Source organism: Tenebrio molitor, chromosome 4 (genome assembly GCF_963966145.1).
Source record: "Tenebrio molitor chromosome 4, icTenMoli1.1, whole genome shotgun sequence".
NCBI classification, from domain to species: domain Eukaryota; kingdom Metazoa; phylum Arthropoda; class Insecta; order Coleoptera; family Tenebrionidae; genus Tenebrio; species Tenebrio molitor.
Window position 1 is genome coordinate 4,523,714 of NC_091049.1, and position 13,554 is coordinate 4,537,267.

General features: G+C 46.7%; 3 protein-coding genes across 5 annotated transcripts in view; all 3 read right to left on the reverse strand.

The window, feature by feature from the left end:
• Window positions 1-136: 136 nt before the first annotated feature.
• Window positions 137-2,279, reverse strand: Nnp-1 (Ribosomal RNA processing protein 1 homolog Nnp-1). Its single transcript, XM_069046118.1, has 6 exons — window positions 2,038-2,279; window positions 1,911-1,990; window positions 1,717-1,857; window positions 1,493-1,669; window positions 1,009-1,442; window positions 137-956 (listed from the first exon to the last, which is right to left on the reverse strand). Exons 1-6 carry the CDS (start codon window positions 2,243-2,245, stop codon window positions 230-232), a joined length of 1,767 nt encoding a protein of 588 aa, XP_068902219.1. The 5' UTR covers window positions 2,246-2,279; the 3' UTR covers window positions 137-229.
• A 107-nt stretch (window positions 2,280-2,386) lies between these two features.
• On the reverse strand, window positions 2,387-4,572 carry LOC138129819 (N-acetylglucosamine-6-sulfatase-like). Its single transcript, XM_069046119.1, has 9 exons — window positions 4,501-4,572; window positions 4,341-4,410; window positions 4,063-4,292; window positions 3,953-4,012; window positions 3,696-3,902; window positions 3,323-3,649; window positions 3,073-3,268; window positions 2,710-3,023; window positions 2,387-2,657 (listed from the first exon to the last, which is right to left on the reverse strand). The coding sequence occupies exons 3-9, from the start codon at window positions 4,171-4,173 to the stop codon at window positions 2,415-2,417; spliced, it is 1,458 nt and encodes a 485-aa protein (XP_068902220.1). The 5' UTR covers window positions 4,174-4,292; window positions 4,341-4,410; window positions 4,501-4,572; the 3' UTR covers window positions 2,387-2,414.
• Window positions 4,573-6,050: 1,478 nt separating this feature from the next.
• The window catches only part of LOC138129820 (potassium channel subfamily K member 17-like), a 142,067-nt gene continuing 134,563 nt past the window's right edge, over window positions 6,051-13,554 (reverse strand). For all 3 annotated transcript variants that reach the window (XM_069046120.1, XM_069046121.1, XM_069046122.1), the window contains one exon: window positions 6,051-7,263. In XM_069046120.1, coding sequence (XP_068902221.1) covers window positions 6,734-7,263 — 530 coding nt within the window. In that variant the 3' untranslated portion in view covers window positions 6,051-6,733. The remainder of the gene's footprint in view (window positions 7,264-13,554) is intronic.

Here is a 13,554-nt window from a genome sequence, read left to right on the forward strand (position 1 = left end):
GGAAAGTAAAAAATTCCATCGGATATTGTCACCTGGAGCAAAACATCCGTTCATCAGATATTGTTGCGACATCTGGTGACTCCTCTTGCAAATAATTTACCGATTTCATCAATTGCAGGGTAAATCTCAACACGACTCGTTTTAAAAATATATTTCAACAATATAATACAAATCGCTTAAAGTAAAATAAAAAAGTTACTTGTCGTCTTTTTGACGTTTCGCCCCACTTTCATTCGAATCCGTAAAACGGATTGACGGGACTGCCTATTTGGTTGCTTTTCAGCAACGGCTTCGCCGGTTTTTTATTGGCGTCGTACGGGATACCCGGCGAACTAAGTATCTGCGCGTGGTGCTCCTGCATGTCCTGCGACCGGTTCAGTTTGGTATTGATTTTAACCTTTTTGGCGGCCGCGTTGGCGAATGGATTCAGCAGCTGCAGGCTTTTGGTGATCGAGGCGCTGCTCTCTTTCGGGACACTATTTTCTTTCGCAGTCTTCATCTCGACGTCCGGCTTGCTCTGTGGCTCCTGCTGGACAGTTTTCGTGACCAACCACGTGCCCGAGTTCCTCTGGAAGATCGACTCGATCTCCAACCAGGGCCTCTGTTCGTTCTTGTTCAGTTTTTGGGGCGGGGCTTCCGACGTGTTGTTCTTTTTTTGTTTTTGGGGCGGCACTTCGGTCGTGTCGTTCAATTTTCGTTTCTTCTTCACTTTATTGGCCAACTCTTCGCGAATCTTCTCTTCCAAACCTCCCTCCAATTTGATTTTCTTCCCGCCCCTCAACTCGATCTCCTTTTCTTGATGATTCTTCCGCTTCTTGTTCTTCTTCCCTTTGATTTTATTCTCGAATTTCACCAACCTATTCACAGCCTTTCTGATGTTTGTGTCGTAATCATCTTTAGCCAATTTGAGCTTCTTCACACCCAAGGGATACACACCGGACGCCATTTTTCTAAAACTAAACCCCCACTCTCATTACCAACAACTGAACAAAAAAATCCCCCACTTACTGTTCCGCCAGTTCACTGAGACACTTCCTAGACTTCAAATTTGTATTCTTCCCAAATTTACACTCGTTCAAAGCTTTGGACACCGCTTTCGGATGAAACTTCAGCGGGGACAAACTCACATCAACTTTTCCGGCCCTGGGGTCGTACACACGCTCCTCCCCCTCTTCCCTTTCTTCTTCATCTTCGCCCCCCGATTCTTCCTCCGAAACCTCCACCTTCTCCATCGCGTCGATGGACCCCGGGAAGCCCAAACTGCGCCACGCGTTGTACTTCTCCCGATACTCTAACCCCAGATCCGACTGTTGGATCAAATAAATAAAAACGTGCTTCCTGATATGATTGATTATTCGAGAATCTTGGCAGGACGCCAGCTCCTTGATAAAAGGACTCAAAAACTCAGTCAACAAGTGAGGGGGCAGCTCCCCTTCGCATACCTAAAACAACACCACAGTCACACAAAAACAAACCCCCTCTCGATGCTTACTTTGGCCAATTCTTCCAGATAAATCTCGCTAAAGTGCATCAACAGCCCGAGCGGTTTTTCGAGTTGCGTGTTGAGAATCGTCTCCGACAGACAATTTGTAAATTTCACGATGACGTCCCGTTTCCAGTTTTCGTTTTTCAGCACGAACAAAGCTTGTCGCAGCAGTCGCCTCACGAACTGAAACGTCTGGTTTAACGAAAATTGGAGGTTAGGTCGGTACGCACCATTAAAAATTTGTCGAGTCTCAGTTGGTCAATTCCGAACCATTCGTTCATCAAAACCGTCATGCCGCACTTGTAGAAGAGCAAAGACGTGTCGAGGGGGAGCGCGTGAAGTAATTTCGAAATGTTTTCAGCGCATTCTTCCTATTTGGCGACGTGATTAGTACAAATTTTGCTTTGTTTTTGTTCTGACTTACTTGGATGAGAGGCTTGTCCGACATCCACATGGAGTAGAAGAGACCTTTCCAGAGCCTCAAGAAGTCGTTCTCTGTGAAAGCTGGACGCGAATCATCGCACAAGAACTCGAAATTGATCGTAACTTACGTATCGTTGTGGCCCTGTTTTGAAACCATTTCCTCAAGCTTTTCAGCGCTCTGTCTCGTGCTGTTTTGTTATTTCCGGCAAGCACTCTCGCGAGTTTTAACTCTTGCGCCACTACGAGCACCTTTTTCACTTGTTTGTTGTCGTTTTTTGGTGTCTTTTTCATGTTTTCACGTGCTTTAGACGTCATGCTTGCTTCGAGCACCGCCATTTTGAACGGATTTCAAAAACGCGCAATACCAACATAACGCAAATCGACACCAATACCAACCTCACACAACTCACAAAAATTCCCCCAAGTCATATTACGCCACCAAACTGTCTCAAATGGCCCCCCATTCAAACTACGCACTTTGCTTTTAACAATTTCATGACTTTATTTAGCACGTCTGCCCTTTACATTGTTTCATCTCATTGAGAATTGTCAAATATTTGTCTGTTTGATTCTGGTCCAGTTTCAAATTGTTCAGTTCGTAGGGGTCAACTGTCAAATTGTAGGCTTCCGTGAAGCCCCCTTCGAATTCGCAAAATTTGAATTTGTCGTCGTTGGAGATCGCCAAAAGACAGCTGTACGTGTTGTTCCTCGAGTCTTGACATTTGCACCAAGAGCCAGAGACACATTCCTAACGCAAGAAAAAAGTGAAAGATCGACAAAGATAATTGATTCAATTGTACCGATATTGTGTCATCTGTGCCCCACGGGCACGCCGGATCGTTTGTGCTGGCGTCCCCTTCTCCCCAATATTCCACCAGAAGATTCCTGTCATACGACGAACGACCAGTCTTGAATAATTCTTCCTTGAAGGAATGTCCGTCTCCATTGTGTTCTGTAATACCGGCAAGGTCTAGAATCGTGGGTAAAATGTCCACAGTCGTGACAGGAAAGTCGGACGAAACGTTGGGGGCGATGTTGGGCCCTCTGATCATGAAAGGGACGTGAGTGTCGCTCTCGTAGGGCTCCCGCTTGTCCCAAGGTTGTGTAAACTGACCTAAATGATTTTTTTAACACAAGGGGGCCCCAGATCGGTCGTTCCTTACCAATATGGAACCCATTATCTGACATCACTATAACATAAGTGTTGTTCAAAATCTTCAATTCTTCAAGCTTCTCAACGACAGCCCCCACCATGTCGTCCACAGAAAGCAGAGTTCTGATTCTGTTTCTGTAGATCTCGTCCAGGTTCGTGACGTCTTCGGGGAGGCTAGTCGGGGGCATCTGCACCAGCCAATGTTTCTGCAACAATCAATCCTCAAAAACCACCCTCGAGACTTATTATTTCGTGATTACATCGACTGGGGTGGCGTTAAATGCAGGGTCTCTCACGGTCAGGAGATCGGGGTACAATTCTTCGTGTCTGGGGGCGGGCGTGAACGGAGCGTGGCACGCAGGGGGTGCCAGCATCATGAAAAAACTACCCTCGGCTACCGACTTTTCGTTTAAGAAGTTTAAAGCGTAGTATGTGATTTGGTCAGTGAGGTAGTCGCTTTGGAAGAAGTGGCCGGTTCCGTTGACCGAAAGCGTGTAGTTGTAGTATCTGGAATTGCCTTTGAGCCCCAACCACCAGTCGTACCCCTTAGGGACGTGTTCCACTCCACCGGCATCCTTTTCCCCATACTACAAACACCTTTCAAATAATTTTTATTTGTTTGTTTTCTTTCACCTGATTCAGATATTTTCCAGCGTAAAAGGTCTTGTACCCCTTGGCCGACTTGAGAGTCGCGGCAATACTGGACACTTCATGATTTTCTTGCCAGGTTGGACTGGAGCAGCCCCCACTGATTGAATTGTTGACAACTCCACTGTTGTGGGGGTACAGTCCTGACAGAATTGTACTACGACTGGGGCAACAAATTGGAATGTTCACATACTACAAACTGCCAGTTATTTCACTCATTTATTAATTAATTAATTACTCACAAAATTAGTGAAATTCATTCCTTGGTCTGCAACTTGTTCGATTGTCTTTTGCATATAGCCCTACGATGGTATTATGTAACATGCACAAGGTTACAGTGTTGGGCACTTACCACGCTCCTTAGAGTCAAATCTTGATCGTCAGTCACTAAGAACACGAAATTTGGCAAGGTGTTTATCGGGACAATAAAGACAATCACACAACAAAGGGTTAAAGTAATCATTTTTATTAACAATTATTATACACTAAATTTATGGCTGCGGTGATAACAACTCGACTCCGTGGAACTCCTGCGCGATTCTGATGCCCAGGGCGAAGAAGCCGATGCTCTTGACCAGTGCCCTGATAAGATAACCTCAATTTCGTCAACAAAACACTACAGAAACTTACCACTTGAAGTCATCGTGATAAACACCCTTCAGGAATGCCGTGATTGAATTTTGTTTAACCATTGTCGTGTCTTTTTACCGAATAATCACAAAAAATCAATATTAGCGCTTTTTCAAACGATTTCGAGTTTTAGTGACAGTTTAAGAATTTTAATACCAACCTAAGCTAATCGCAGGACGCCATCTCATCACATAACCTACAACAGACCTACTGCGAATTTTAATTAATCGACGACACCCCCTTCGCGCATCAAATTATTTATATAAACGTTCACACTGTTGTAATATTTCATTTTGATGATCGCCTCCTTGGCCTTCGCTGTTTGATCGGTATCGAAATGCGACTCGATTTCTTTGGCGATTTTGGTCAGCTGAGCGTCATTTTTTTGCCTCAGAGATTTAAGCTTCTCAGCGTTATCGGCGCTTTCCACCTTAAAATAAACGTCAAACACACACTCCAACTCCTCTATTTCACTCATACTTCCTCATTCAACTCCATTATCTCCATGAGGAACTCAGGATCGTCCACTTTTTGTCCCTCTTCGATCTCCTCACCTCTCAGACTGAGCAAGTGAAGGGCGCGCTTCAGAGGCGCCTGAAGCGTACCGTACGCCTTATTCACCAACGACGAGTAGTTTTCAGAAATATTTTTCTCTTCATCTGATCTGAGGATCACAATGGGGCACACGCAACTCTCAAACTCATACTTACTTGTTGGTGAACTTGTCAGGGTGTAGGAGGCTCTGCATTTGTCGATACTTTCGAGTCAGTTGTTTTTGATCGATGTCAAATTTCTCGTCGAGTTCGAAGACTTTGAAATAATTGTTTTTGTCCGGAGGGGACTGAATGTACTTGCATTGTTCGCAAAAGAGTTCTCCGATGTTTTTTCGTTCGATTCCGCATTGCCAGCACTTGACCGGTTTGTTGCTGTACCATTTTATCACGGAGGAATTGAGGTTAGGTCGGAATTGTGAGGTTAGAATTCTCGGGTTGTGGTAGTGTTTTCGATTAGAAACAAGCACTCTGGATATGCGTGTAAGGAAAACGGTACGAATTGACATGATTTACTGGATTTTAGGCATTTGAGATCAACACGAAGTTTGAGGTTAGGTACGGATCGATCGGTAACGACACGCATGCGCAGTGCTTGACCAATGAAATTGATGCAAGTATTTGAACACTTGAGATTTTACTTTTCAAATTTTATCCTGGCAAATTGAATACTAAATATTAGTCAACTAGTCCTTTGTAGAACGTCAAGGAATATCCCTCGTGTGGGTGAAGATGGTTCCGAAATTGTATTTGCTTACTTGGATCCGTCTTTTTTTTCAGTCTGCAGTGAAAATATTGGTCTGCCGTAATTTTTGCCAAAGAAAAATGCTTTTTGTTTATGTTTATAATCATTTTCTCAACAATTCGTGCAGGTTTTAGGGTAATTCAGTCATTAATACAAGTCTCCATTTTTGTGTCACTAAACCGTAATACCAACTGAACACCCAAAAGTACCAACTCTGATTTGAAACAACCAGACGGCTTTTTACTTATTTGTGATTGTTTTTGAGATTTCTAAGAACAGGCGTCGGTAAAATGGTAATTTAATCTGCGTTGAGTTCGTCAAGAAGTTGGAGTTACGCAGACCAACAGAATGACGTGGTGTGCGCGTCGTCCAATGAAATGTGTCAGAATTGGCGGGTGATTTGAAACAGCTTGAAATTGTCGACTGTTTATTTAAAAAGATTCAACAATGATTATAATACTGTTTGGTTCTTAAAGTTACAAAATGACGTCGAATCGTCCGTTAGTCTTTATGTACAGAAATGTTGGCACTAGAATCGCTCACAATTTGTCTTTTTTCATGGTGAAATCGATCACCCTGCATATGTCGCACTCGGCTTCCGCGTTGCACGAACAGTCCTCGTCGCACTTCTTGAGTCCTTCGCACAGCTTGAAATTCTTGAACTGTTTCAGTTCCCTTTTGACCGCGTTGAAATCGTCCACCAGACTAGTCTCCTTATTAACTAATTGTTATCCCTTTTGTCACATGAACACGTCCTGGAGTTCGGGATCCTTGCTCATCCTGGCGGCCATTTCGTCCTCGAACGTGACCATCTTCTCCTTCTGCCTGTTGGCCACCTTCCTCGGCACCCTGACCGTCAGCGGGAGGAAGTTGGCGGAGATGGGGGTGTCCCCCGTCGCCATCGACAGGTCGAACTCGCTGACGCTCCTCGGCACGAAGTACTCTATCAGGGGCTCCGCCCCCGCCGACCGCCTCGCCGGGGCGTTCCTGTGGAAGTTGCTCTTCCTGGGGAGGCTGTTGTGCTGCAGCATCGGCGGGATCTTGTTGACGACGGGGGCCCGCTTGACGGGTGCGGCGCCCTCGGTCTGCGGCCTCCGTCAGGACGCCGCCTCCTCGTCGCGCGCCTTCAGCAGCTTGTTGCGGGTGCAGGCGGCGCCGATGTAGCGCAGCAGGGCGATCACCTCGTCCTGCACCAGGCTGAAGCACATCGCCACCAGCGCCATCCCCGTCAGGATGTAGGCCGAGCAGGCGCACAGCGACACCTCCTCGGCGTTCTGCCCCGGCAGCAGGTCCCCGAAGCCGATCGTCCCCAGCGAGGTGAAGCAGAAGTACGAGCCCTCCAGCAGGCTCCAGTTCTCCAGGCGGTGGAACAGCACCGCCCCCGAGCAGATGTACGCCAGCACGATCACCAGGCAGAGCGTGACCGGCACCCGCACCGGGTTCGTGCAGGGGCACTGCGGCTTCGGGCCCCCCACGCCGCACAGCTTCCCGTACAGCCGCCGGAAGCTGCGCGCCAGCAGGTCCCCCGTCGTCGACAGGTACAGCAGCATCAGGGGGATGCCGACCAGGGCGTAGATGATGGTCACCAGCTTGCCCCAGGACGTCCTCGGCGAGACGGAGCCGTAACCTGCGACCCCCACAAAACAAAAAACAATCAATCAGGAGTCATGTCGATTAATCAAGTTTTTCCGGTCGCGTTCTCGGCCCCGCTACGGCAAAAACTCGATTAAAGTTAATTGAACGGTGCACCGGAGGCCATAAATTCCGATTTGATTATTAATTGTTTCGCGCTCTTGGTCTGTACAATTGCAAAAAGCCGGCCCAACGATCCAAAAACTTTCCCCAAGAGATTTAATTAAGCCGAAAGGGGTGTCGAACGCTCAAACACAATTCTACAAATTCAACAGTTCATCCCTTCCTTCGGCATCCGTTTGATAATTGTTTTCCGGCAAGCTTCGTAGCGCTCTCCACAATAACTCAACAGGATTCAAATCTGGTTTCTTGGTGGCCAACACGCTTAATTTTAACTGGGCGCGCGCGGTCGAGACGGGGACTAAAACTATGACTCCGAAGAATTCTACTCGACGGAAGAGACAGGACGAAACGTGACGCGTTGAACACTTTATCAGAGCGCGTAGATCTGTTTACATCGATTGAATTCTTGGCGTCGTCGACGTAAAATTAAACGGGAATTAACAACCGCTCCTCCGTCTGTCGAACGCCAACGGAAACGACAAAACCGTAAATTTCCAGCGATCGAAGCGAGACGAGCGACAACATCCAAACAAATTAACGAGCGAAAGTGGAATTATGATTGATGTGGGCTTGGATCGGTCGTCGGCAGGCTCGTTAAACAAGACAGTTGGAAGCGAGACACTAGACGGTCGATTGATTTGTTAACGGTGAAACGGTGATTTGTGCAAGAGGAGAATTTACTCGCCAGATCGATTGATTCATAGGTAATAGAGTGGTGCCACCAGGAAGACCAGATTCGAGTGTCATGGAATTGTTCTGGACCATGTTCAATTGTCCAGAGATGCGTGAACAATTTTTTAAAGACCGTCTAAGAAGTAGAGAAAAATAGTAGTAATTACTATCTGTAAATAGAAACAATGTAATCTTATTTTTGCTTTGTGTTGTTCTATCGAATGACACTCAAACAATATTTTTTGCTAAACAATGAACAATCAGACGTAAGTATCTAATGAATTGTAAGAGATAAGATTTGCAGTACTTAGATCAAGACAGAACACGTAACGTACCTACTAGCCGTTCGTGGTCCTTCGAGCCAAATTTGAAGCAGCGACTCGTGGACCTATAAGTGGCTGGTTCAAGTCCGACTCGAAGGACCACGAACAGGGCAAGTATAGCAACGAGGAAAACAACCCCCGATGCGAATATTCCAAACATTTAACTAACTTACAGCCACTTCAATCGGATAACGAGTTGTTTTAAACGAAATTAATTTGGACGAGTCGGCTCCGCTGATGCAACAACTGAATCATTGTGTTTTCTCACAATTGCAATTTGCATTCTCAATTCCGTCGTTGAGGTACAAAGGAGGTGTGTTTTGAGAGGAAATAGTTCGACGATGAGGTTAATACACTTGGAGGCTCCGGTGGACAGTCACAAGCTGATTGCTAGTTCTCTTTTTACAATAGTTCAAAATGCATTTAAAAATTCTCTCGCAGGGAAGCAATGCACACCAAATCTTTGTTCTCCTTTTAGTAATGAAATCGATTCGGACATAATTGTTTGAAATTGATGCAACGAATTTGTCTGAGAAGGTTTCCGTCAGTACCAATTTGGATGTGGAGCAGATCAAGACAAAACACATAACGTACTAGCTGTTCATGGTCCTTCGAGCCGAATTTGAAGCAGCGACTCGTGGATATACAAGCGACTGATTCAAGTCCGACTCGAAGGACCACGAACAGTCAGTACGTTAGTGTCTGACGGATTGCAGGAGTTAGGATGTGAAACAATCGACCACCCAACTGCTACAGCAACTCCAGATTCCAGTACAAGCCTGGAGTACATTACAAAACGCTTCTGACTCCCCAGCTCCACATCAAAAACAGCAACAAACAAAATGTACTCCTCTCTTCACCGGCTCCACTAATCTTGCCTGCCCCCCAATCCCATCCACAGTCGTCTTCTTCCTTTGATTTTTTCCGAAATTACTCTCGCCGCTCCTCGCCGCCGGCGCAGACTTGTCATTCGACCGCCGCTTGATCTTTTCGTTAATCACGAGCACATGCTCGCTTTGTAGTCCTCGCCGGCATTTCGGTAAACAGTCGCATCTCTTTGTGGATGCCCGAGGCCGAGGAAAAAAAGGACGACCGAGAAGACGGTCTCCTGTCGGGCTGCACTTTTGTCAGCTGTGCAAGGATATCCTCAAAGTTTCGGTTTAATCCGGAGCGTGAGCCGCGAACTCGTTTGAAGTCGGCGAAAAGGGGTTCGGAAGGGTCCCGCCTGGGGAATTTCAATTTTTCATCAGACGTCTGTCAATAAAGCAATACGGGTTGTGAGTGGAGTGCAGCGATCCTGCAAAGGACGCCCGGATAGGATGACACCGTCCGTCAGGATTCTCCATTCGATGAAAAATTGAATTAGCCCAGGCCACGGATCGAGAATTACTTTGGAAAGAAAATGCGTCCGTTTGGACAATAATGCAAGTGCATTCTATTTTTAGACTCCACTGTGGTTTCCTGTTTATTCAACTGTCAGTTTAGCAGGAACTATTAGATCTGCATCGGTCCGCCAACTACATCTCGTTTGTTTTCGTCTCGGATAATTGACGCAAATTTTCTTTGAATTCTTGCCTTTGAACTCGACTCGATGCATTAGTCCCCCTCTCCCCCCTCTCTACTCTCCCTCGGGATCTCTACTTCCACGCTTAAACTAGCTCGTCAAAAACCACAACGAATCTGTCAAAGAGACAGCCAAAATGACCGACCTGGTTTCCGGATCTAACACCTCTAGAATTCTCCTGGAGTCCCATTGACTGCTGAGTACACGAACAAACACAGATTGCAACATTTTATAAGCTCAAAAGACATAAATGTAGATGTAGTGGGAGGGGTGGTATTGGTGTGGGGGTGGTAGTAGTAGTAATAATAATAATTGTTATTATTTACTGCCTTTTGTCCACCAAAGCTGTTTAAAATGCGCCGCCCCCATCTCCGCCGAAAAACCCAGTGTCGCACAGTTCAATTAGGCACTTTGGCGGCCGGCGCCGCCACCGGATCCAATCAACCGCATGCCGGGGAAGCGGGGGGTGGCGAAACGTCATAACCAGGCCGGAGCGGTGTACGTTGCATTGTCCGCCGATACAAACACGGCCGTCGCCGCCCCCTCGCGCCGCCCCAGCCGCGTCCGATAATGCCGGCGCGGATCGAATACGTTCCGTCGGCATTTACATGTGTTAACAATGCGCCGGAACGCCGGGGGTGGGCCCCCTTTCGTTTGTTCACGTGTCATTTACGAATTTTCTGATTGATGGAGGGAGAAAAAATTGCACGGTGGCGATAACTGTGACGGGAAGCCTGCGGGGGCGGCTTTGTGGTGACGCTTTTTTTTTCGAAAGTGCCGGCGAGAGGCAGCAACGAGTGCGTCCGGTGGGGACGGCGGGGGGTGCCGGCATCCTTGGTAGATAAATGAAACGACAACAAATTTAATTAAGTTTCTACATCATTCGTAAAAAGAGCCCTGATGAAGGAACAAATAAGCTCATTAACGGGGAGTTAAAGGGATTTTTCTGGAAGGGCGGACGTCGGGAAATAACGGGAGGGATGGCGCGACGGGGGTGAGAAAGCCGCAGCGTTCTAGTTTTATTTTCCACGTCGGAAAATAAGTGAATCTTTAAAAATGTACCGCACGAGATGTAGTTTGTGCACTCGTGTCATTTCCGCACTCGGCTACATTGTGCGTTGTAGCCTCGTCGTGTTGACATCAATACGCACACCGGAAATGAACCATTCACACTTGTACAACAGATTTGACGCTGAAATTTAAAAATATGTTCGAGACATTTTGACAGTTTTCCAACGAAACTTTCATTCGCAACAAACAACAATGATTTAAGACATAACTAGATCGTTAAAAATGTGACGTTTTGAGGTCCTGGCAAAAACAGTACACAACTCGCTCGAGCCTCGTGTAATTTCCGCACTTGCTTTAAAACGACATAACTCGAAAATTCGTCGGTCGTTTTCGTTGAAACTCGAACCGTTTGTTTCTTTCAGTGAAGTACACGTTTTAGAAAAGTTCCAATCGAATCGGTTGACAGAAAAGTGAAAATGAAGCGATGAAATTAAGGTTATGTCTCGATTTGTCGACGGTCTCTGGAATTCCGGAGAAACAAACGAAAAAATCCCCCCAAAATTGACGGTAACAAAGCACCCTCTCCCTCGTTGGTGCAGTGCGGAGACGCCACGATAATTGTTAAGGTGTTCGGGGTGCTCGTCTCCTCGAAGCCTCCCCGCTTGACTTGCCGTTAAATTGGGCGTAACCCTCCTCTCGGTGGATGGTTTGTCCCGATGCAACACCTTATTAAACGAGGCAAAAGGATCCGAACCGACGTCTCCGTCATTCCCTCACATCTATCTTCCTCCCTTCGTGCGCACGGAGGGTGAACGGCGCCATCACAACGGTGATGGTTATTTGAATTTCCTGCAGGATTTCCGGACTGTTTGGCCCGGAACTGCACACGCGACGACGTTTGCCCCGAGTTTTTTTCGTGGCCGTCCCCTTCGAGCCGCTCCGGGGGGCGCCGACTTTTTCCGGGACGGCTGCACCGTCGAACTTTCACCCGCCAACTTTACAATGTTCCCGAAACTTCTTCTTTCACTCTTCTAATTGGATTGTTTGCACGACAGCGATCGCGACAGAGACGGACTGGCTCAGCCATAGGAACATACTGTTTTCTCAATTTCGTTGTAGGTCGTAAAATTTTATTGTAATGCAATATGAGTGATTAACTGGCACAATGTTTGGGTTTGAAAAGCGTGCCATGCAAACATACAAAATGTACAATACAACCCTGCTTAAAATATTACCTGCTAGTGGTAAACAAGGATTTAAAGTACTATAAAATTTTGTGACCTACAAACAAATTGAGAAAACAGTACATTGAATCCAGAATAAACATAGAAGCTCAAGAAGAAGAAGAAGCAGTGTTGAACGACTGGCGACTCGTATTTTTTTCCGCACTCGGCCAGCACCTACTTCAAAACGTGTCCATTTTCACACTCGTTACGTAATACACCAACAAAATAAACTCATTATCACGTCGGCGGTTTGCACCCTCCGCCCGCCACAATTTTTCCCGCTACGATTAGGCAAAATGTCGGTCGTATTTCAGCCGGCCATCTTTGTCCGATCATTAGCGACGGTCGTTCTTTCTCTCTGCGGCACCCTCCGTTTACGATGGCGGCAACAGCGGCGGCAAAGGTAAACTGTGGCAACACTTTGCAATAACGAGATACGTGTTTCGTCCATTACAACGAACTTGCTAATCCTCGATCCCTGCTGCAACTTCCCCAATTTCGTCCGGAAATTGTTCTCTAATATTTAAACATCGATTAGGGCTTCCGGTCGTGCCGCGCCAATCTGCACCACCCCCGACTGTCGTCTTGCTCCATAAATAAAAACCGGACGCCCGGAAATACACCCCGGATTTACGGGTGGTGTTTCAATTTTTACAAAAACGCCGGACCGACGGATTTGCGTCGATCGATCCGGGACTTTTTCCGCGTGGACCTCCGGGAGGGTCGAATCTTCCGGGGAGACTCTCCTTGAGTGTGCGTTATTAAAAAAGGTGGAATTCTGTCGTCGGCGTTATTATTTTTTCTGCGGTGATCGGATTGTGCGTCGCTGATTTATTTTATTGCGAATTCCGACCTGACGAGCAAATATTAAAATTTTAATTCCGCATCGACTCGGAAATTCCTGGCGTCGCCTAAGACCGGATTCCGTCGAGAAATTAATTTTCGGAACGCACTTACCGTGGAGGAATGCGTGCCCGCCTCGGGACGCTCACCAAACCGCGCCACCAGGCCCAGGACGGCGGAGGGCGCGTCGCAGATAGGTCCGCCGTCAAAAGTGACCTCAACGATAAATCATTCGCTCACGCGCGAAGCGCAAATCTCAAGGCCAGCAAGGATATTCGAATGAAGATCACAAGAGACAACGTTTCGTAAAAAATATATTTTTTTTGGACTAAATATACTGCAAAAAATTGCCAAAATGAGACTGACAACGCTACTGAAAGGACCGAAACCTGTTTCGTCCGAAACAAGCGACCTTGTCCTTCCCCGCCGCCTCCTCGAGCATTTTATTATTTATCCAACGAAATCCCCTCTAATCCGGCCCTCACATTAGTACAAACGTTTTCGCCCCGAGACAGACTTGACAG